The sequence below is a fragment of the Mandrillus leucophaeus genome, unplaced genomic scaffold (assembly GCF_000951045.1).
Source record: "Mandrillus leucophaeus isolate KB7577 unplaced genomic scaffold, Mleu.le_1.0 Scaffold117, whole genome shotgun sequence".
Lineage (NCBI taxonomy): Eukaryota > Metazoa > Chordata > Mammalia > Primates > Cercopithecidae > Mandrillus > Mandrillus leucophaeus.
Window position 1 is genome coordinate 1,319,015 of NW_012099987.1, and position 22,735 is coordinate 1,341,749.

General features: G+C 36.4%; 1 protein-coding gene across 4 annotated transcripts in view; it reads left to right on the plus strand.

Annotated features, from left to right (window-relative positions):
- The window catches only part of ZNF518A (zinc finger protein 518A), a 34,973-nt gene extending 22,880 nt beyond the window's left edge, over positions 1-12,093 (plus strand). For 2 of the 4 annotated variants that reach the window (XM_012000083.1, XM_012000068.1), the window contains 3 exons: positions 3,664-3,736; positions 4,268-4,391; positions 4,543-12,093. In XM_012000083.1, the coding sequence (XP_011855473.1) occupies positions 4,669-9,117 (4,449 nt within the window). In that variant the 5' untranslated portion in view covers positions 3,664-3,736; positions 4,268-4,391; positions 4,543-4,668 and the 3' untranslated portion in view covers positions 9,118-12,093. The remainder of the gene's footprint in view (positions 1-3,663; positions 3,737-4,267; positions 4,392-4,542) is intronic. The other 2 variants (XM_012000090.1, XM_012000077.1) reach the window with 2 other exon arrangements.
- Positions 12,094-22,735: the final 10,642 nt, after the last annotated feature.

Sequence of the window (22,735 nt, forward strand, 5' to 3'; positions counted from 1 at the left end):
ATTTCCTGTCAGACACCTTGCTGTATGTATATGGAATGTTTTTCTAGTTCCTAGCCATTTTGTAGGAGTTTTTAAGTTATATTGTTTGGTTGTTTCAGTAGGCAGTTAGGAGGAGGAGGAAGTCAGATGTTTTCAGTTGCCGTGTTCTTATAGGAAACTACAGATTATTTTAATACTTTTACAAAGTTGTATTATTTCAAGACCTATTGAGATGTTGGTCAAGTCTTATGCTGTAATAATACATATATAGAAGGCAGTAGTTTAAATAGCACATTTAAAACCAGTAATCTGGGCTGGACGTCGTGGCACACACCTATAATCTCAGCACTTTGGGAGGCCAAGGCAAGTGGATCACTTGAGCTCAGAAGTTCAAGACCAGCCTGGGCAACATGGCAAAACCTCATCTATGCAGAAAAATACAAAAATTAGCATACTGTGATGGTATATACCTATAGTCCCTGTTACTTGGGAGACTGAGGTGGGAGGATTACTTGAGACCGGGAGATTGAGGCTGCCGTGAGCTGAGATCATGCCACTGCACTCCAGCCTAGGCGACAGTGAGACACTGTCTCTAAATAAATAAATAAATAAATAAATAAATAAATAAAACCAGCAATCTTTGTTGGTGGGTAGAGATTGGACTGTGGTAAAAAGAACATCAGCTCATAGGTTGGAGGATTACAATTGTAATAAAATTTTTCTTTTTTTATGTTGAGATGTTCGCAACATGCCAACATGTTTTGTCCATATGTGGCAACCTTTGTATAAATTGCTGTCAGATATCAGGTTTGTGTATTAGAGTTCTCCAGAGACACAGAACCAATAAGATACATACACAGTCATACCTTGTTTAACAATGGGAATAAGTTCTGAGAAATGAGTCATGAGGTTATTTTGTCATTGTGTGAACATCAGAGTGTACTTACAAAAACCTAGATGGTGAACCTGTTACACACTTAGGCTATGTGGTATAGCCTATTGCTTCTAGGCTACCTGTATAGCATGTTACTGTACTGAATAGTGTATGCAAATGTAACACAATGATGAGTATTTGTGTATCTAAATGTAGAAAAGATGCAGCAAAATTACAATATTACAGTATTACAATCTCTTGAGACCACGTTTGTTTATTTGGTTCATTGTTGACTAAAACATAATTATGCAACATGGACTGTATATAGATTGATAGATATATAAATACATGAGAGGGGATTTATTAAGGGAATTGACTCATATGGTTATGGAGGCTGAGAAGTCCTGTAACAGGTTGTCTGCAAACTAGAGACCCTGGGATGCTGGTAGTGTGATTCAGTCCAAGTCCAAACGCCTCAGAACCAGGGAAGCCGATGGTCCAATTCTCAGTCTGAGGCTAAAGGCCTAACCAAAGCGGGGCTGCTGGTCTGAGTCCTGGAGTCCTAAGGCTAGAGAGCCTGGAGTTCTGATGTCCAAGGGCAGGAGGAAGAGAGTGTCCTTGCTCCAAGAGAGAGGCAGGGGAAATCCTTTTCTCTCCTTTTTTGTTCTGCCAAGGCCCCTGGCCGATTGGATGGTGCCCACCCACACTGAGGCAAATCTGCCACACTCAATCTACTGACTCACATCCTGGTCTCTGGAAACACCCTCACAGACAAACCCAGAAGTAATGTTTTATCGGTTTCTAGGTGTTCCTTAATCCAGTCAAGTTGATACCTAAAATTAACCATCACAGATTGCTTCTCCATGCAACAAGTTGAACATAATTGAAGACATATAATAGACTCTCTAGAGAAACTTAAAATTTGAGGGCAAATAACAAACCCCAAACTAGCTAAAATACACAAACTCCTCTAGTGCTATATTGTATATGCCATTAAATACGAAGAAGATTGACATTCAACTTTAACAGTTACCAAGCTTAAGTAAGAGCTAAGTGGATTTCCTAATAAGATGGTCTCTTTTATCCTTATTGTTATGCCATTTTTTTGACTTACAAAAATGTTCGCAGTGAAACTTTTGAACCTCTTGTATTTGAAGTTGAAACTAGTGAAAACACATGAAAACTCGAGTAGTACAGAAGAGGTGTCAAATGTGAAATAGGACAGAAGCAGTGTAAATACTGAGTTTCCATCTGCTAGGCATCTTAAAATTTTTTGATACTCAAACAGAAAAAGTGTGTATTACATTTTAATAATCCTATTCTCAAGGTCTAAGTGAGACATTATTGGAGAAAGAAGCCAAAGCTGTCTGTTATGTTTTATTTCACAACCATTTTGACTCCTGAGTTACATATTAGAGTATCTTACAAGATTAGACAGTTTGATTTCCTACCTCTACATATATTCCATTTCCCCCGAGTTACATATTAGAGTATCTTACAAGATTAGACAGTTTGATTTCCTACCTCTACATATATTCCATTTCCCCACTCTTGCCCTAGTCCCTGAAGGAGAACTGAACACATGATTTAGTGATACTATTTTCTTTTTAATAAACTCATATAATTCTTTCTACACCCAGCCTGGGCAACATGGTGAAACCTCATCTCTACAAAAAATGCAGAACATTAGTTGGGTATGGTGGCGCATACCTGTAATCCCTGCTGCACGTCAGGAGGCTGAGGTGGGAGGATCACCTGAGCCTGGGAGGTCAAGCCTGCAGTGAGCCGTGATGGTGCTGCTGCACTGCAGCCTGAGTGACAGAGTGAGCCCCTGTCATCAATCTTTTCTTTCTCTTTCTCTCTCTCTCTTTCTTCCTTTCCTTTCCTTCTTTCCTTCCTTTCTTTCTCCTCCCTCCCTCCTTCCTTCCTTTCTTTTCTTTCTTTTTTTTCTTCCTTCCTTTCTTCTTTCTTTTCTTTTTTTTCTTTTCTTTTCTCTTAACAAAGCAGTGAGTTAAAACCTGACTGTTGGATTGTAGAGCCCTTCTCTTATTGGTAATTAGTGTCTAGTTCATTCTCCTAGAAAGGCAAGTGCTCTACTTTGCTAGTCATTCTGAAACCATCTGTGAGCCCCATCTTTGTTGAAGAATAGCAGTCAGATAATTCTTCTCAGCGTTTTCTCCTGGTTTCCTGACAGTTCCAGTTACTTTTTCAGCTTTTCTTGTTTTAGGGCCCTAAAAACCCTTCATAAGGCCTTCATCTTGTATTAAACATCCCATTCTAGATTCACATTTTACTGTGTTAGTCATGGCATGTAAAACAGTTCAATAATTGGTATCCTTCTGATTAATTTATTGTAGATCTCTTAATATGTAAGTAACTCAACTTTTAATCATTCCCTCAGTAAAGGATTTCTAAAACATTAAAGTTCATAGGCATTTAGATTAATTGAAGTTTAAAGCTGAGACCTTTGGCTAGACATTTATGGATGGGGAGCTTAATGTGATTTATACTTTATTTTGTTTAGCTTATCTGATTTTGTCTATTCATATATATATAGCACAAAATTAAAAACATGTAATTTTTCTAATAATGCAGTTTGATATTTTAATGACTGAACCTTCAGTATTCAGATTCCTGTCTCAACAATATATTGTTATGTCCCATATATGATAATCACATAGAGTAATAGTGGTAGCTATGATTTATATAGCACTTTTAAGGATATTTTTACATATATTTTCTCATTTTATATTCACAACAACATTGTGAAAGACATAGGGGAAGTACTAATTTTTTCCCCCATTTTACAGATGAAGGAACTAAGACACAGAGGTTGAGACTTGTCTAAAGTAACATGACCAGTAAGTGCTTGAATTAATGCAGGTAGGTAGTGATGGGTATGTTCTAATCTGCCAAGGGCTTTTCCTTGCTGTCATCTGGCTAGAGTTCTAGGGATATAAATCCACATAGCAAAATGGTAGGGAACCAGAAAGGTAGTAAGTAGATGAACTTTAGGACTACACCAGGAAAATGGTGCTGCTGTTCTTTTAAATTTCTTCCTTTTTGTTCTTTTTGTTTGTTTGTTTGCTAACCTGTTAGTAATGATAAGCAGATACTGTCTTTGGTTGTTTCTGTTAGATGAATGAAGCTTTTGTTAATTTAACTGTAGATTATCTCTGAGGAGCTAAGGAAGTAGAAAATCTGGAGAGAAGTCTGTTGGGATTCTCACAGGGAATAACTATTAGATCAACTAAGCAAATGAAAAAGTTAATAGTATATGGATAAACCACATGTGAGTAATTGGAACTTTTTAGGATTCTGAGATTTTTAAAGTCTTGTTTAAAAACTGTGTTATCACCTTAATATAAAAATCTTAGTGCTTGAGCGTACTTATCCAACTGTGGTTTTCTTTAGATGAGGAAACTGAGGTCCAGAGAAGTTGAAGCTTTCCCAAAGTCACACAGCAGAGCTGGAACTAGAGCTTGCATTTCCTGACTTCCAGATTAGTGTTATTTTTACTTCAAACTGTTACTTCTTGGTAAGCTGTTCTTAAAATACTTAACAAGTCTTTTGTATATTTAATTTGTGTTTTTGATTAACATTCCTACTTTGTGCCAAAATGAACTTACAGATACAAAATTTACTATTATTTTTTGTGATGAGAGTTTCAATTCTTTGTTTAATTTTAGGTGAGTTATTGTGGGAAAAATCCTGTATTTTGAAGATGTCTCTACACAGTATCGTTTCCTGTTTAAATTACAGATAACTTCAAGAGTTTTCAGAAAAAAAGAAATTGGGACTTTTTTGGTTAAATCATGCCATCTGAACAGAAAGAGTTATTTTGTGATGAAAAACAAACAACTTTAAAAAAAGATTATGATGTGAAAAATGAGATAGTTGATAGATCAGTACTTAAACCAAAAATTTCAGAAAGTATTCATTATGAACTAAAAAATGTGAAAATTCATTTGCCAAAAATAAATATTCCAAATGAAGTCCTATTGAAACATGAAGTTGACAAATACAGAAAATTATTTCAGAGTAAACAGCAGACTGCAAGAAAATCCATCAGTATAAAGACTGTAAGCTGTGTAGAGGAGTGTACATTGCTTCATAAGTCTGAGAGAGCTGAAGAAGAGGGTATAAAAATGTCTGCAAAAATACTCAATTTCAGCTGTTTAAAATGCCGAGACAACACTCGATACAGCCCAAATGATTTGCAGAAACACTTTCAAATGTGGCACCATGGCGAATTACCTTCATATCCTTGTGAAATGTGTAGCTTTTCAGCAAATGACTTTCAGGTATTTAAACAACACAGACGAACCCATAGAAGCACTTTAGTAAAATGTGACATTTGTAACAATGAGAGTGTATATACTTTACTGAACTTGACAAAGCATTTCACATCCACACATTGTGTTAATGGTAATTTTCAATGTGAAAAGTGCAAGTTCTCCACCCAGGATGTTGGCACATTTGTTCAGCACATTCATAGACATAACGAAATTCATTATAAGTGTGGTAAATGTCATCATGTATGTTTTACCAAAGGAGAGCTTCAGAAGCACCTTCATATTCATTCTGGTACTTTTCCCTTCACTTGTCAATATTGTAGCTATGGTGCCACCAAGAGAGAACACCTTGTAAGACATGTTATAACTTTGCACAAAGAACATTTATATGCAAAAGAAAAACTGGAAAAAGACAAATATGAAAAAAGAATGGCAAAGACTTCAGCAGGACTTAAGCTAATACTGAAAAGATATAAAATAGGTGCATCAAGGAAGACATTCTGGAAACGTAAGAAAATTAACAGTGGAAGTGATAGAATTATAGAAAAGAATACACAAGTGCTTCAAAAAATGAACAAGACACAGACTAAATCTGAAGACCAGAGCCATGTTGTTCAAGAGCATTTAAGTGAAGAAAAGGATGAAGGACTACACTGTGAGAATAATGATAAAGCCCCTGAATCAGAGTCAGAGAAGCCAACTCCTGTGTCCACTGGGCAAGGTAATAAAGCTGAAGAGGGACCAAATGCTAGTTCAGGTTTCATGAAGACTGCTGTACTAGGACCTACACTGTTAATGCTGAAAAATAATAAAATAACAGTTCCCCCTAACTATAGTGCTAAGTTTATGGGCTTCAAGATGATGGATGGAAAACAGCATATTGTATTAAAATTGGTGCCTATCAAACAAAATATATGTTCACCAGACTCACACTCAGGTGCTGCAAAGGACAGTACTGCTAATTTGCAGCCCCAGACTTTGGACACTAATGGATTTTTGACAGGAGTAACAACTGAGTTAAATGATACAGTTTATATGAAAGCAGCTACTCCATTTTCGTGTTCATCTTCTATACTTTCAGGGAAAGCAAGTTCAGAAAAGGAAATGACTTTGATATCTCAAAGGAATAATAAGCTTCAAACAATGGATAATGAGAAAAGTGTATCTTCTTTGTCAACAACGTCAGAATTGGTTACATCATCAGTGAATTTGACCACAAAATTTGAAACGAGAGATAATGTTGACTTCTGGGGAAATAATCTCACTCAGAGTCACCCCGAGGTATTAGGTACCACCATTAAAAGTCCAGATAAAGTCAACTGTGTTGCCAAACCAAATGCATACAGCAGTGGAGATATGCATAATTATTGCATTAATTATGTCAACTCTGAGCTACCTGTTGAGTCCTCCAACCAAGGATCATTACCTTTTCATAATTACTCAAAAGTGAATAATTCTAATAAACGTCGTAGGTTTTCAGGAACAGCAGTGTGTGAAAACCCTCAAAGAGAATGTTCATCCAGCAAAACAGTTGTCCAGCAACCAATTAGTGAATCATTTTTATCACTAGTGAGGCAGGAGACCTCAAAACCAGATAGTCTGTTAGCATCTATTAGCCTTTTAAATGATAAAGATGGAACTTTAAAAGCAAAATCTGAAATTGAAGAACAGTATGTTTTAGAAAAAGGACAAAACATTGATGGACAAAACCTGTACAGTAATGAAAATCAAAATTTAGAGTGTGCGACTGAAAAATCTAAATGGGATGACTTTTCTAATGTCGATTCACCTATGATGCCTAGAATCACATCTGTTTTCTCTCTCCAGAGCCAACAGGCATCAGAATTTCTGCCACCTGAAGTAAACCAATTGCTTCAGGATGTATTGAGAATAAAACCTGATGTAAAACAAGACTCTAGTAACACTCCAAATAAAGGCCTACCACTTCATTGTGACCAGTCATTTCAAAAACATGAGGGAGAAAGCAAAATTGTTGAATCTTCGAAAGATTTCAAAGTGCAAGGCATCTTCCCAGTTCCACCTGGCAGTGTGGGTATTAATGTGCCTACAAATGATTTGAATTTGAAATTTGGAAAAGAAAAACAAGTGCCATCAATGCCACAAGATGTGAGAGATTCAGAGAAGATGCCTAGAATTTCAGGTTTTGGCACATTGCTTAAGACTCAGTCAGATGCAATAATAACACAGCAGCTTGTAAAAGACAAACTACGAGCCACCACACAAAATTTAGGTTCTTTTTATATGCAGAGTCCACTTTTAAATTCAGAACAAAAAAAAACTATAATTGTTCAGACTTCGAAAGGATTTTTAATACCACTGAACATTACTAACAAGCCTGGGCTACCGGTTATTCCCGGAAATGCACTTCCATTGGTTAATTCACAAGGTATCCCTGCTTCTCTTGTTGTCAACAAGAAACCTGGGATGATTTTAACACTTAATAATGGGAAACTTGAAGGTGTTTCCGCTGTCAAAACCGAGGGTGCCCAAGCTCATGGAACTATGACTAAGGAGCCTTGCAAAACACCTATTTTGAAGGTAGAACCAAACAATAATTGTCTTACACCTGGACTTTGTTCCAGCATTGGCAGTTGTTTGAGCATGAAAAGTAGCTCAGAAAATACTTTGCCATTAAAAGGCCCTTACGTTTTGAAACCAACAAGTTCTGTGAAAGCTGTTCTTATTCCTAACATGCTATCCGAGCAACAGAGCACTAAGTTGAATATCTCTGATTCAGTAAAACAGCAGAATGAGATTTTTCCAAAACCACCTCTTTATACCTTCTTGCCTGATGGCAAACAAGCTGTTTTTTTAAAGTGTGTGATGCCAAATAAAACTGAGCTGCTTAAGCCCAAATTAGTCCAAAATAGTACTTATCAAAATATACAGCCAAAGAAACCTGAAGGAACACCACAAAGAATATTGCTGAAAATTTTTAACCCTGTTTTAAATGTGACTGCTGCTAATAATCTGTCAGTAAGCAACTCTGCGTCCTCATTGCAAAAAGACAATGTACCATCTAATCAGATTATAGGAGGAGAGCAGAAAGAGCCAGAATCTTCTAGAGATGCCTTACCCTTCTTACTAGATGACTTAATGCCAGCAAATGAAATTGTGATAACTTCTACTGCAACATGCCCAGAATCTTCTGAGGAACCAATATGTGTCAGTGACTGTTCAGAGTCCAGAGTATTAAGGTGTAAAACAAATTGTACAGTTGAGAGGAACTTCAATAGAAAAAAGACTTCCAAAAAAATTTTTTCAAAAACAAAAACTCATGGAAGTCAAGACTCTGAAACTGCCTTTGTATCTAGAAACAGAAACTGTAAACGAAAGTGTAGGGATAGTTACCAAGAACCTCCGAGAAGAAAAGCAACATTGCATAGAAAGTGTAAAGAAAAGGCAAAACCTGAAGATGTCCGTGAAACCTTTGGATTTAGCAGACCTAGGCTTTCAAAAGATTCCGTCAGAACTTTGCGGCTTTTCCCTTTTAGTTCTAAACAGCTTGTGAAATGTCCTAGGAGAAACCAACCAGTTGTAGTTTTGAATCATCCTGATGCAGATGCACCAGAAGTAGTAAGTGTAATGAAAACTATTGCTAAATTTAATGGACGTGTACTTAAGGTTTCATTGTCAAAAAGAACTATAAATGCTTTACTGAAACCAGTTTGTTATAACCCTCCTAAAACAACTTACGATGATTATTCCAAGAGGCACAAAACATTTAAACCTGTTAGTTCTGTGAAAGAAAGATTTGTGCTAAAATTAACACTGAAAAAGACAAGCAAAAACAATTACCAGATTGTGAAGACTACCTCTGAAAATATTTTGAAGGCTAAATTTAACTGTTGGTTTTGTGGTAGAGTATTTGACAATCAGGATACTTGGGCTGGTCATGGGCAGAGACATTTAATGGAAGCTACTCGGGATTGGAACATGTTAGAATAGTTTACCATAATTACCAAGGAAAAGAAAAGTAAAATTACCTTAGAAGAAAACAATGGGTTGAATTACCGTAATGCAGACATTTTCTACTTCAGTATAGGACCTGAAATTGAACACTTAAAAAGTTGATTATCTTTCTGTGGAAGAGTAAAAGTTGTATGTATGATATTTGAAACTGCTATTCCTGCATTCAGAAGTTTTGAAAGAAACTAATCACAGCACAGAAGTACCTTGATTTAATTTTTTAAACATGTGTTCTTGGGAAGTTAGGGCTAAAGAAAATTTTGATAAAACAATTTTCCCACTTTAGTTCTTTAGTGACTCTTAGTAGAGGGTAATGGCTGACACCCCCATTCCCTCTCTTCTTCCACCAGCCTTATGCATCTAAGTGTAGCTCCTCTGGAGATGGAGAGCTCTTTCATCATAGAACTGAAGGAGTTTCTCACATTTGTGAAGATACTTTGAGAGAATTTGGGTAAAGAAGTTAGTCTATGTCTGCTAAATATAGTTATTTTGAAGGATATTAGGCTCCTTGAAAGTACATTTAACTCACTACAGTTACACCTCATATAATGCTTGAAGAGTTTTTGGCAAGTAAATTTGTTTTCCAGTTGAACTCTGTCACATGTTAGAGATTGGGAACACTCTCTGGTGATTTTCTTTTTCTAAATGACGATGTCAAACGTTGCAGTAGATGGGCAGCTTCAAGAGAAGAATTTAAACTTTTTGTCTCATTGAAAGTTTGGTTAAAGAACTTGAACATAGTTGTGAATTTGATTATATTCTCTGATGATCCCCTTGCACAGAACTATGCTTATCTCATTTAAGTTGTTTGTCCACCATAAACAAATGGCCATTTTTTCTTCTTGGTTCCCATCCCTTTAAAAAGAATGGAACATAGGAGCACTTCCAAGGAAGTGGCTTTTCTTGAAAGTTAAAATTTTTTACCAAAACAATGTTCTGAAGCAAGATCATATTTTTGTCTGTATTCACTTTATTATTTGAACATGTCCAAATTAGGACAAACCATTTCGGTTAGCTGCTTCTTACTGTGACTGACAACCCAAAACATATATACAGATTGTTGGCATTTGAAAAAGGAAGCATCAACAGTGGACCCAGAGGCAGTGCATAAAACCTTAGGATAGATTCCTAAGGGACATGCCCAACAGAGTTTTAAAATGAATGTTTTCATGATGACAACAGAATCATAGATTTAGATTTTTCACCTTGTAAGTTTGGATCAAATTTTGTTGGATCTTTGGATGATGGAGTTCTTGTATTACAAAATTACGTGCTATATGATTTTTTGTTACATTGTTACAAGTGTTAATGACATTTTCATTGATTGATGAAAACTTCAGGGCTTCTTTTCTGTATATAACAAATCTGTACATATTTTTGTACCTTTTAGTTATGTAAATTTTGCACAGAAATTTTTGGCATAAGTTTATTTTCTTTCAGTTTAGTTCTGTGCATGCACTAATAAAACTGGTTGTTTACTTTAAAAGGAATATATAAGACTTTACCCATGTTATTTTCTTGGTTTTTATTTCAGATGTAGATTTTGTTTTTGAGGTAAATTCGTTTTTCAGGGATTGAACACTATTGTTAGCAAGTGCCTAAAAAAGATGTGAAACAGTTTACATATGTCAACTGTAACAGTAGGTCCCAAATGGGCCCATTCCCCTAATAGTTTTATTTTAAAGAAAGCCATACATAGAATGCTTCAAGCTATCTTGCTATGCACATTATACTTGTACTGTTTTGTGCAGTTTGTCTACTTTCTTAGTGAAGTATTTTTTGTATAAAATGTTACAATTGTGTTTCTTAAATTGAGCCTAAGAATGGAGTTAATTGGAAATATACAGTATATATTAATAATGTATATGGTGTTTAAAGAATGGTAAGCATTGTTAATTTCTGTAATGAGCATTTTCAATTAAATTTATCTTAAGTTTGTGTTTACACAATAATTTTTTTACTGTGCTAAAATCTAATGGACATTTTATTCCCTAACTAGGAAATACAGATTTTAAAGTGTATGTGTTTTTTCAATACTAGTTAACTGTACAAGATAAAGTGTGGGATTTTTTTTCTTCCCAAAATCATAGATGATATATTGTTTAAGAAAGGTAACAGATACCATAATTTTACTGTGGTTACGCTGGCAAGGTAAGCCATAGAGAGGCTTATAGTCTTCAGTGCCCTAACGGCAATAAAAATAAAATGCTCTGTTTGTTACATACATAAAATGCTCTGTTTGTTACAGAGGCATCATTTGCTGTAAATAGGAGAGAGAAGAAACTTTCCTGCTAATATTCACACTATAAAATTACATGTCAGAATAGCCCTATCAGGAAAATAATGTCAAGATATGTACTTCTTGCCTTAAAGTTTTAACAGCCATTTAAGCTTCATGCTGCAGATATTCTAGTTGGAACTTTTTCTGATTTTGTTAACTTAGGGTTATTCTGAGGGAGGCAAACCTGCTTTGAGCTTCATTATTGCCATCGCAGAAAATCCAAAACAAAATCTTGTATCCTTTATTTTTTTGTGGTTTTTCAAAGAGGACTTTCCAAAATATATTCAGTAGTTCCAGGTTCTTATTACAATTGAAGAGTTAGTTTTAGTTTTGCAGTTGGAATTCTGGGGCAGGAATTGGTTTTATTTTTTCCAATTTGTCCATCTCCACTGAAATGCGTCTCTCACTATTTGGCATCTACTTAAAAAAATTCACTTTTCAAAGAATTTATCTTGCTAAGTATTCAGTAATACGAATTGAAATGTAATAGGTTTTTTAATGAAAAATGTTTTCATGGAGAGGCTAGCAAATTTTTTCAATAAAGGGTCAGATAAATAACTTAAACTTCGTAGGCCTTCTAGTTTCTGTCCTAACTACTCAATTCTCACAATGCAGAAACAACCATAGACAATATATAAATGAATTCGTGTGGCTATGTTTTAATCAACAATTTACAAAAAGGAACTGGGCTGAATTTGGGCTACCAGGCATCGTTTACCAACTGTTGCTTGAATTCCCTAAAGTCTGCTTTCAGAGTGGGATTTTTATTAAAAAACACAAGCTGGATAAGTTTGGTGATGTACTTCACCTGTGTAAAAGAGCTACAAAGTGTACGAACTAAAATGTATGTGTATAAAGTTTCTAGTGTAGATGTGTTTGTATAAAAATGAAGAGACTGTAAATGTAATGACAGTGGTTAGTGGGTAAAATAGGTCATTTGTGTGCTAAGAATAATGCAACTTATGAAGTGATTAAAAATGAGATAGAGCAGAAATGCTGTGAGAAATTATGTCCAGGTTCGATGGGAAAAGGACTTAGGTATAGTGATTTGAAATAGCTGTTAAGAAAAAGTAATAGACATTCTTGGGATGGGAGAAAATGGAGGTGAATTAAAAACAGAATATTATATATTAATTCCATACAACTTACCTTGATTTTTAAAAAATAAGATTCCTTTTCACCATTGACATCTACTTCCTTCCTTAACTTTCTTAACAGAGCCATTTGGGACATTCGCTCTGTTCTTTGCCTTAGCATCTTCTTAGGATCCTTGCTGTCAGCATACTTACCTTGACCCATTGGGGATCTCATCCAGCAAAACTTACTGGGGGGATTTTTCAGGGTGGTGGTTGTTGCTAGTTAGCAGAGTATGGCATTAGTGAAAAATTTCCCCTATAATGGAGAGTTGAAATGGTTGAGTTTGATGTTTATTAATTTATGTATGCCTTGCTCAATAAGTGGAGAATTGAGAAGTAATTAGTATCTTGGAGGAAGTATTTCATGAAGTCATCTTTGAGGTGCTTTTTGACTAGTTTAACAAAGCTTCTGTTAATGCCTCCAAATTTAGGAATCTTTTCTGTTTAAAAAGAGAATAATTGTTACAAGAGTGGAAACTTTCAAGTAAATAGTGTGGAAAAAATATAACGTACATCAATTTTAGAAGTCATGATTTTAGGAGATGCCAAGAATGTGCTTAATTTAAATACTTATTCCTAGTGAAGACATTTCTAACGTGTTAGAATAAGAATTTTTCCATATACTTTAAAGTGCTTAAACCACAAGTGAGGGTTATGTTTTTGTGGCAGCTCTTGAAATAAATCTTTCAATTAAGGAGTGAAATGTTGCCTGCTATCATCAGTTGCATGATAAGCTATTGCTAATGTCAAAGAATAGGAAAGCAAAATGAAAAATTTGGGAGAGAGACCAACATAATTGTAGATGATATGCTTTTAATATCTTGAAAGTTTAAAGGAGTACACTGAAAATTAGTTACCGTTCCTGAACAATTAACAGTAATCAACTGGGAAACAATAAAAGACCCATTTATTTGTTTTTTGAGCTGGAGTCTCACTCTTGCCCAGGCTGGAGTGCAGTGGCGCAGTCTTGGCTCACTGCAGACTCTGCCTCTCAGGTTCAAGTGCCGCTCCTGTAGCTGGGATTACAGGTGCCCACGACGATGCCCAGCTAATTTTCATATTTTTAGCAGAGATGGGGTTTCACCATGTTGGCTAGGCTGGTGTCGAACTCCTGACCTCAAGTGATCTACCTGCCTTGGCCTCCCAAAGTGCTGGGATTATAGGCGTGAGCCACCACACCCAGCTGATAAGACCTGTGTATAATAAGAGGCACAAAATAATAACGAGCCTGCCAAAAAACAACAGCAAGCAAAAAACAAAAACAAAAAAACAAAAACCAGACACCAAACCAAACCTGTAAGATGTAACTGGGAGATACATAGTATTTCTGAGTGGAAGACTAAATATACCCACTTGGCAGATTACATTTTTACAGCTTTGTCCCCCACCCGTACCCCTATTCCCCTCTTCCTCCAACAGAACTGTTCTACAGGGAGGATTGTGGTTTGGGCATTCATTGAGGATTTCCCATTCTCTCCAACTGTTCCATAGCGTAAAGGTACAGAGGTTCTGTTCAGTAGAGGGTTGGAGTGAGCTTCAAAAACTTACTACACACCATTATAAGAGGCCTGAATTAGGGTTTTTCAGAGATACAGAACCAATGTAAGAAGTCTTGTCGTGAGGGAATTGGGTTATGTAATTATGGAGGCTGAGAAGTCCCACACTAGGCTGTCTGCTAGCTAGAGACCTAGTGATGGTGGTAGCATGACTCAGTCCAAGTCCAGAAGCTTCAGAACCAGGAAAACTGATGGCGTAACTGTCAGACTGAGGTAGAAGTCCTGAGAACCAAGGGGCCATGGGTGTAAGTCCCTGAATCCAAGTGCCTGAAAGCCTGGAGTTCTGATGTCCAAGGGCATGAGAATAAAGCTGTCTCAGCTCCTGGGGTATGCGGTTGGGGTTGAGGGGAGAAGATTCAGGGAAAGAGAATTAGCCTTTTCTCTTTTCCTTCTGCCCAGGCTTCTAGCTGTTTGGATTGTGCCTCAGTCACATTGAGGGCACATCTTCCCCATTCAGTCTGATGACTCACATGCCAGTCTCTGAAAACACTCTCACAGACACACCCAGAAATAATGGTTTACCAGTTCTCTAGCTGTTCCTTAATCCATTCAAGTTGACACTGAAAATTAACTCTCACAGGACCTGACTTTATTTATAACAGACTTCAGAGTATTGTAGAAAACAGTAGAGCAGTCAGTAACAGTGGAGGTTGAGCAGTCGGTAACAGTGGAGGTTAAACAGTTGCCAGGTCATTCCAATAGATAACCAGAAGCTTCAAGAACGGATCAGGGAGGCCAGGCACCGTGGCTCACGCCCGTAATCCCAGCACTTTGGGAGGCCGAGGCGGGCGGCTCACAAAGTCAGGAGATGGAGACCATCCTGGCTAACACAGTGAAACCCCATCTCTACTAAAAATACAAAAAATTAGCTGGGCGTGGCAGCGTGCACCTGCAGTCCCAGCTACTCGGGAGGCTGAGGCAGGAGGATGGCGTGAACCCGGGAGGCGGAGCTTGCAGTGAGCTGAGGTTGCATCACTGCACTCCAGCCTGGGCAACAGAGTGAGACTGTCTCAAAAAAAAAAAAAAAAAAAAATCAGGGAAAGAGACAACCTAGATAAAACTACAGACATCCCTTGTGATCAGGAAGACTGTGTGCATACTGAAGGCTGTCAACTCAGAGGAGTGACCAGAGAGAACTTCTAAACTGCAAGTTCCTGGCCAAATGCAGGGAAAACTTGTAAACTCCCTAAGTAGTGAAAGCAGTCTTCAAGCCATACATTAATTAGTCAAGCCAAGTCACTAAAGGGAAGATGATCAGTGTGCAGAGATCCTATGTTACCTAAAATGTCCAGTTTCAACACAAAAATTGAGATATGCAAAGAAACAGAAAAGTATGTGTCCCATATGACAGAGAAATGTAGGAAATATAAAGTTGTTTTGAGGGATACCAAATTTAGGATAAATGCTAAACAGCTGTTATATGTTCAGAGGCTGAGTGCAGTGGTTCATGCCTGTAATGCCAGCAGTTTGGGGGGCTGAGGTGGGTGGATCGCTTGAGGCCAGGAATTTGAGACCAGCCTGGCCAAAATGATGAAACCCCGTCTCTACTAAAAATAAATCAGCCAGGCATGCTGTTGGGTGCCTGTAGTCCCAGCTACTCAGGAAGCTGAGGCAGGAGAATCGCTTGAATCCAGGAGGCAGAGGTTGCAGTGAGCCGAGATCGTGCCATTGCTCTCCAGCCTGGTAGACAGTGAGACTCCACCTCAAAATAAATAAATAAACCCAAAGAACTAAAGGAAGCCAGGTGTAAAGAATTAAGGAAAGTATTCTAATGTCTCACCAAGTAGAGAACATAGAGAATTTTTTTTTTTAAGAACTGAATGAAAATTCTGGAGTTTAAAAGTATGATAACTATAATTTTAAAAGTTACTAGAAAGGCTCAATACTAGATTTGAGCTGGTAGAAGATAGAATCAGCAAACCTGCAGATAGATTGGTAGAAGACATGCAATGTGAAACAGAAAAATAAGTTTGAAGAAAAAATGTTCCTCACACTATGTACACAAAAATGAACTTAAAATGGACCATAGACCTAAATACAAGCAAAAACTGTAAAACTCTTACAAAAAATATAAACAAATATTTGTAATCATTCTCTAGGCAAAGCTTTCTTAGCTATTATACCAAAAACAAAAACAAAAATGCAATAGATAATTTGTTTTAAAAGACAGCATTTTTATTATAGGAGATTGTAAAACTAGTCTGTTTTATCTGTTTCAGATTAATTTCAAGTTAATTTCTTTTTTTTTTTTTTTTTTTTTTTTTTTTTTGAGACGGAGTCTCGCTCTGTCACCCAGGCTGGAGTGCAGTGGCCAGATCTCAGCTCACTGCAAGCTCCGCCTCCTGGGTTCACGCCATTCTCTGGCCTCAGTCTCCCGAGTAGCTGGGACTACAGGCGCCCGCCACCTCGCCCGGCTAGTTTTTTGTATTTCTTAATAGAGACGGGGTTTCACCGTGTTAGCCAGGATGGTCTCGATCTCCTGACCTCGTGATCCACCCGTCTCGGCCTCCCAAAGTGCTGGGATTACAGGCTTGAGCCACCGCGCCCGGCCAATTTCAAGTTAATTTCAATAGTGAAAAATTTGCTCTGTATACTTTCATTCTGCCCATGCTGTTATTGTCACAAACTACATCTTTATAACAATTATGTGTCCATCAACATAGTTTTATAATTATGCAGTTTTAAAAATCAGATAGGAGGGAAGAACAAGAGTTACAAACAGATATACATTGTCTTGCTGCTCCAAAATCTGCAGTGTAAAAGGCCCCATGCACAAGGGCAACGTGCTTATTCTGTTGGAGTCAGAGTGAGAGGCCCAGAGGTTGCACCTCACTTGGCTGCTCACTGGGTCTTGGATGCAGGGTTCAACCACTTGGCCAATGGGAATGGTGTGCCAGGATCTGCTCCTTTATTTTATTTTTTGCTCACCGCATGGGAATTGAGATGCACCCTTAAATAAAGCATTTGTGTTCCAAGTTAAAAAACTCTTTTATGTTTATTTGTGCTGGTGAATATATTTATCTTTCCAGTGTTTTTTGTTTTGTTTTGTTTTTGTTTTTTTCCTTCGTGTGGGTTCGAGTTACTGTCTAGGGTTCTTTCATTTTAGCTTGATACTCCCTTTAGCTTTTTTTTTTCTTGTAGAGCAATTCTGCTAGCAACAAACTCAGTTTTTGTCTGTCTATGAATATCTTAATTTTTCTTTTTAAAAGAATAGCTTTGCTGGATATAGAATTTTTGGTTGACAGATTTTTTGTTTTTTTTTAAATTTTCCATTCAACACTTTTAATATGTCATCCCATTGCCTTCTGGCATCCGTGATTTCTAATGAGAAATCAGCTGTTAATTCTCCTGATGTCCTTTGGATGTGATGACTCACTTCTTTCTCTCTTGCTGCTTTCAAGATTCTCTTTTTGTCCTTGTCTTTCAACAGTTTGATTATAACGTGCCAGTATCCATATCTTTGAGTTTATGTTACTTGGAGGTTCTGGAGCTTTGTAGAATGGTAGATTAATGTTTTTCATTAAATTTCTTTTTTATTTCATTAAATTTGGGAGGTTTTCAGTTATTCAAATATTCTTCCTGATGAATTATCTTTTTTCTCTCTTTCTGAGACTCATCTTATGCATATGCTGGTATTGTTACTGTTTATTTTAGAAAGGCAGGTTCTTGCTCTGTTGTCCAGGCTGGAGTGCAGTGGTACAGTCATAGCTCACTGCAACATTGAACTCCTAAGCTCAAGCATTCCTTCCACCACAACCTCCCAAATAGCCCAGCTAACTTTTTAAAAATTTTTTGTACAGATAGAATCTTGCATGTTGCCCAGTCTGGTCTTGAACTCTTGGCCTCCAGGGATCCTTCTACCTTGGTCTCCCAAAACACTGTGATTACAGGTGTGAGCCACTGTGTTTGGCCATATGCTGGTATTCTTGATGATATCTTACAGGTCTTTCAGGCTCTGTTCATTTTTTGGTTTTCTTTCTATTTCTCAGACTGTATGCCAACTGATCAGTCTTAGAGTTCACAGATTCTTTGTTTTGCCTGCTTACATCTACTGTTGAGCCCTTTTAGTGAATTTTTATTTCAGTTACTGTGCTTTTCACCTGTAGAATTTCAATTTGATTCTTTTAATAATTTCTATCCCTTTGTTGATGTTCTCTATCTGGTTGAGCTGTATTTCTCTTTAGTTCTTTAAACATGGTTTGTTTTAGTTCGTTGAACATATTTAAGATAACTGAGTTGAAGTCTTTGTTCAAAATGTACAATACCTTAGGGATAATTTCTGTTGATTGCTTTTTTTCTCTATGTATGGGTCATACTTTCCTCTTTGCATGTCTCATTTTTTTGTTGTTGAAGAATTTAAAAGTGTGAATTTTGTAATGTGGCAACTGAAAATCAGATTCTCCCCTCCGATCTCTCAGGTTTGTTATTCTTACCGTGTTTTATTCTTGTTATCTAGTGACTTTTCTGAACTGATTTTGTAATGCTTGTATTCTTTGCCATTTGTGGCCATGAAAGTCTTTGTTCTGTGAGTTTAATGGCCAACTAATAAGTAGACAGAGATAAACTCTTGGAATGAATAAATCTTCCAGTGTTTGCTAAGGGACTTTTGTGTTTTCATGACACATCTTCAACATTCAGCCAGGTGGCTTACAACTCTACCTTCACCTTCAGCCTCCAGGGTGGCCATTGTGAGAGTTTAGGGCCTTCTCACATCTTTTCTTAGCACACATATGGCCCTGGGCATGAGTGTGACCTTCTAAATTCTCAGGAATATGTTAAAGCTTTCCAAAGTCCCTGTGGACATCTCATTTCCCAGGCTTTTCTTCCAAGCTTTTTGGTTATTCTATTGCCTGTCCCAGTTGTTGTCTGTCAGCCCAGGCAGCAGCAATTAAAGCATTTGCCTGCTAATATTTTAAACATTACCCCCCTAGTTAGCAACTTTAGCTCTGGACCAACTCCAAGTTAGGCAAAATAAAGACAGGCCTTCTGAGGTGGTCTTCCAGGGAGCCACAGACAGGTCAGTATAAATAGTTAAAGTATTTTGTGACTGAAGTCTGTTTTTCCTCTAATACTGGGAATGAGGGCTGTTATTTTCAGGGCTGTTGCTGAGGTAAGGAGTGGAGAATGAGACTAGAGTGACTTAAAATACCACAAAGCTGTTGTTCTGAGATTCAGCCATTTTTCTTGGGTAAGCACTTCCTGGGATGCTGAAAGCTTTTGATTAGTTTCTAAAGTTCCAAAAAAGTTGATTCTGACCATTTCTTTGCCAGACTTTTAATTGCTTTTATGTTAGGGCAGAGTTTCAAAGTCTTTACTCTGCTCTTTTCACTGACACCACATTATAGATAAATTTAACTTCATTGAAATTTGAAAAAAATTATTGCTTCAATGGATATCATCAAGAAAGTGAAGACAACCCACAGATTGGGAAGAAATATTGTATATCATACATCTGATTATGCATTTTAATTTAGGATAATGAACCCTTACAACTTAGAAGACATGTAACCCAATTTAAAGTGGGCAAAAGATCTGAACAGAATTTCTCTAAAGAGGATATGCAAATAGCCAAAAAACACCTGAAAAGATGCTCAACATCATTAGTCATTAGGGAAATGAAAACCAAGATCACGTGAGATACCACTTTATACCCTCTTGGATGGGTGTTGAAAAAATAAAAACCCAGGTGATGAGGCCAGGAAGAGTTTGGAACCCTCATACACTGTTGGGAAAGCAAAATGGTACAGTCATCTCAGAAAACAGTATGGGACTTTCTTAATAGGTTAAATGTAATGTTACCCTGTGGCCCAGAGCTGCTTCTCCTAAGTGTATACCCCAAATAATTTAAAACAGGTGTTCACACAAAAATTTATACAAGGATGTTCATAGCAGTATTATTCATAGTGGCGTAAAGTGGAAACAACCCAAAGTCCATCAACTGATGAATATATAAATAAATGTGATATATATGTACAATTGAATATTATTCAATCATAAAACTAAATGAAGTAGTAATTTATGCTACAACTTGGATGAATGTTGGAAACATTAGGTTAAGTGAAGGAAGCCAGTAACAAAAACATATGAGTTCATTCATATGAAATGTCAACAATAGGCACATTTACAAAGAATGAAAGTAGATTAGTAGTGGTTGCTTAGAGCTAAAAGCGTTTAAAGGAAATACATAGGGGACTGCTAAAGGACAAGGAGTGATAAAAATGTTCTAAAATTGTGATAGTTATGTAATTCTGGGAATTTACTAAGAAACCATTGAAGTGTACCTTTTATATATGTGAATTATATGGTATGCAAATGATATCTTAGTAACTCACACAGAGACATGTATAATGTGGGACACTATTAAGGGCAACATACGTGTGATGAAAATTTTTTTAAGTAGTCAAAGAAATAATGACCAGAAACTTCCCAAGTTTGGTGAAAAACATATTTCCAGAAGCTCAACATACTCCAAGTAGGATAAATGCAGAGATTCATAAGTAGACATGTTATTGTCAGAATGTTGAAAGACAGAAAAAAAATCTTGAAATTATCATGAGAAAAATGATGCATGGAATCCCCAATAAGATTAATAGTTGACTTCTCAGCAAAACCAAGGAGGCTAAAGGGAAGTGGATAACATATTCAAAGTTTTGAAAGAGAAACAAAACTGTCTTTCAAAATTGAAAGCAAAATGGGTATTTCAAATAAGCAAAATGAGAATTCATTGGTTGCAAACCTACCTTTCAGCAAATACTAAAAGTTCGTAAAACTGAAAGCAAATGACACCAGACAATAATTTGAATCCACAGGAAAAAAGAAAGACATTATATAATAGTAATTAAGTATAAAAGAGAAGGTAATTGCATCTTCATTTTCCTTTCTCTTATTTAAAAGGCAATCAAATAAAGCATTATGCTTATCATTGTATTTTGGGGCCAATAATGGAAATGTTGTAACAATACAAGGAAAGTAGATGGGAACAAAGCTATTTTGCAGTAAGGAAATGACACCAGATAGTATCTCAAATCCACAGGAAGAAGTGAAAAAAGTCATAATAGTAAATAAGAAGGCTCATATGAAAAACTATAAACACGTACTGGTTCTTTTTAAATTACCTTTAAAAGACAAAAAATTATATAATAAGTATAACAATTTATTCTTGGGTTTGTAACATGTAAACCTATTGTGTATAACAATAATAGGGTGGGGGAGGGAATAGAACCATATAGTAGTAAAGTTTTGATATTTCACTGGAATTAAGTTTGTATTTATCTGAAGTAGATTCTGATAAAGATGTATATTAGAAGCCCTAGAGCAACCACTAAGAAAATTCCTCAAAACATCATTAAAGGAATTAAAATTTATTTTAAAATAGCCAAAGAAGACAGTAAAGGAGAAACCAATTAACAAAAAAAGAATGAGACCTATAAAAAACAAAAGCACACTGGTAGACATAAATCCAACCATATTAATATAACATTAAATGTGAATGGATTAAGCAGTCCAATCAAAAGACAGAAATTTTCAGACTGGATAAATAACATTCATATGCAGTAAACTCTCCATGTCTGTAGGGTCTACATCTGCAGATTCAATCAATCATGGATCAAAAATGTAGTTAGGCATATGATGGTTGTGTCTGAACATGTGCAGACTTTTTTTCTTATTCCCTAAACAATACAGTATAGCAACTATTTAGATAACGTTTGCATTGTGTTAGATATTATAAGTAATCTGGAGATTAAAGTATAGAGGAGGATATTTGTAGGTTATATGTGAATACTATGCCATTTTTACATAAGGGACTTGAACATCCGTAATTTTGGTTTCCACAAGAGGTCCTAGAACCTCTTGGTGGCTAGCCCCCATGGAGGCTAAGAGAGAACTGTTTATATTATGGAAATTGGCAGCAGATACAAACCAGGGCTTTTTACAACCCCTGACCAAGAAAGCTGATTTCACCAGCACCCTCTGTGGAGATCACAGTTCTAGTTTTTGTCCCTTGAATCTGAACAAATCATTCTGTCTACAGGAGTTACACTTTAGACTCAAAGATATTAATAGGTTGAAATTTTAAAAATGGAAAAACATGTTGTCTCAGTCATTTTGGGCTGCCATAACAAAATACCATAGACTGAGGGGATGAAACAACAAAAATTTATTTTCAAAAAACATTACTAGATATAAAGAGGGAAATTTTATAGTAAAAGTGTCAACTCATCAGGAAGCTATAACAATTTTAAACACATATGCGTCAAATAACAGAACCACAAAATCCATGAAGCAAAAACTGACAGAATTGAAGGGAGAAGTAGACAAATAAAGAATAATAGTTGGAGACTTTGATACTCCACTTTGCATAAATGAATAAAATAACAACAAAAGATTGGCAAGGAAATAGAAAACTTGAACAGCACTACAAAGCAACTAGAGCTACTATATCTGTGAAATCCACTCCAAAACAGCAGAATAGATATTCTTTTCCAAAGTACATGGAACATTCTCCAGGATATACCATATAAAACAAGTCTCAATGAATTTGAGAGGATGGGAATGATACAAAGTGTGTTCTCCAACCACAATAGAATTAAATTAGAACTTAAAGGAAATTTTGAAAATTCATA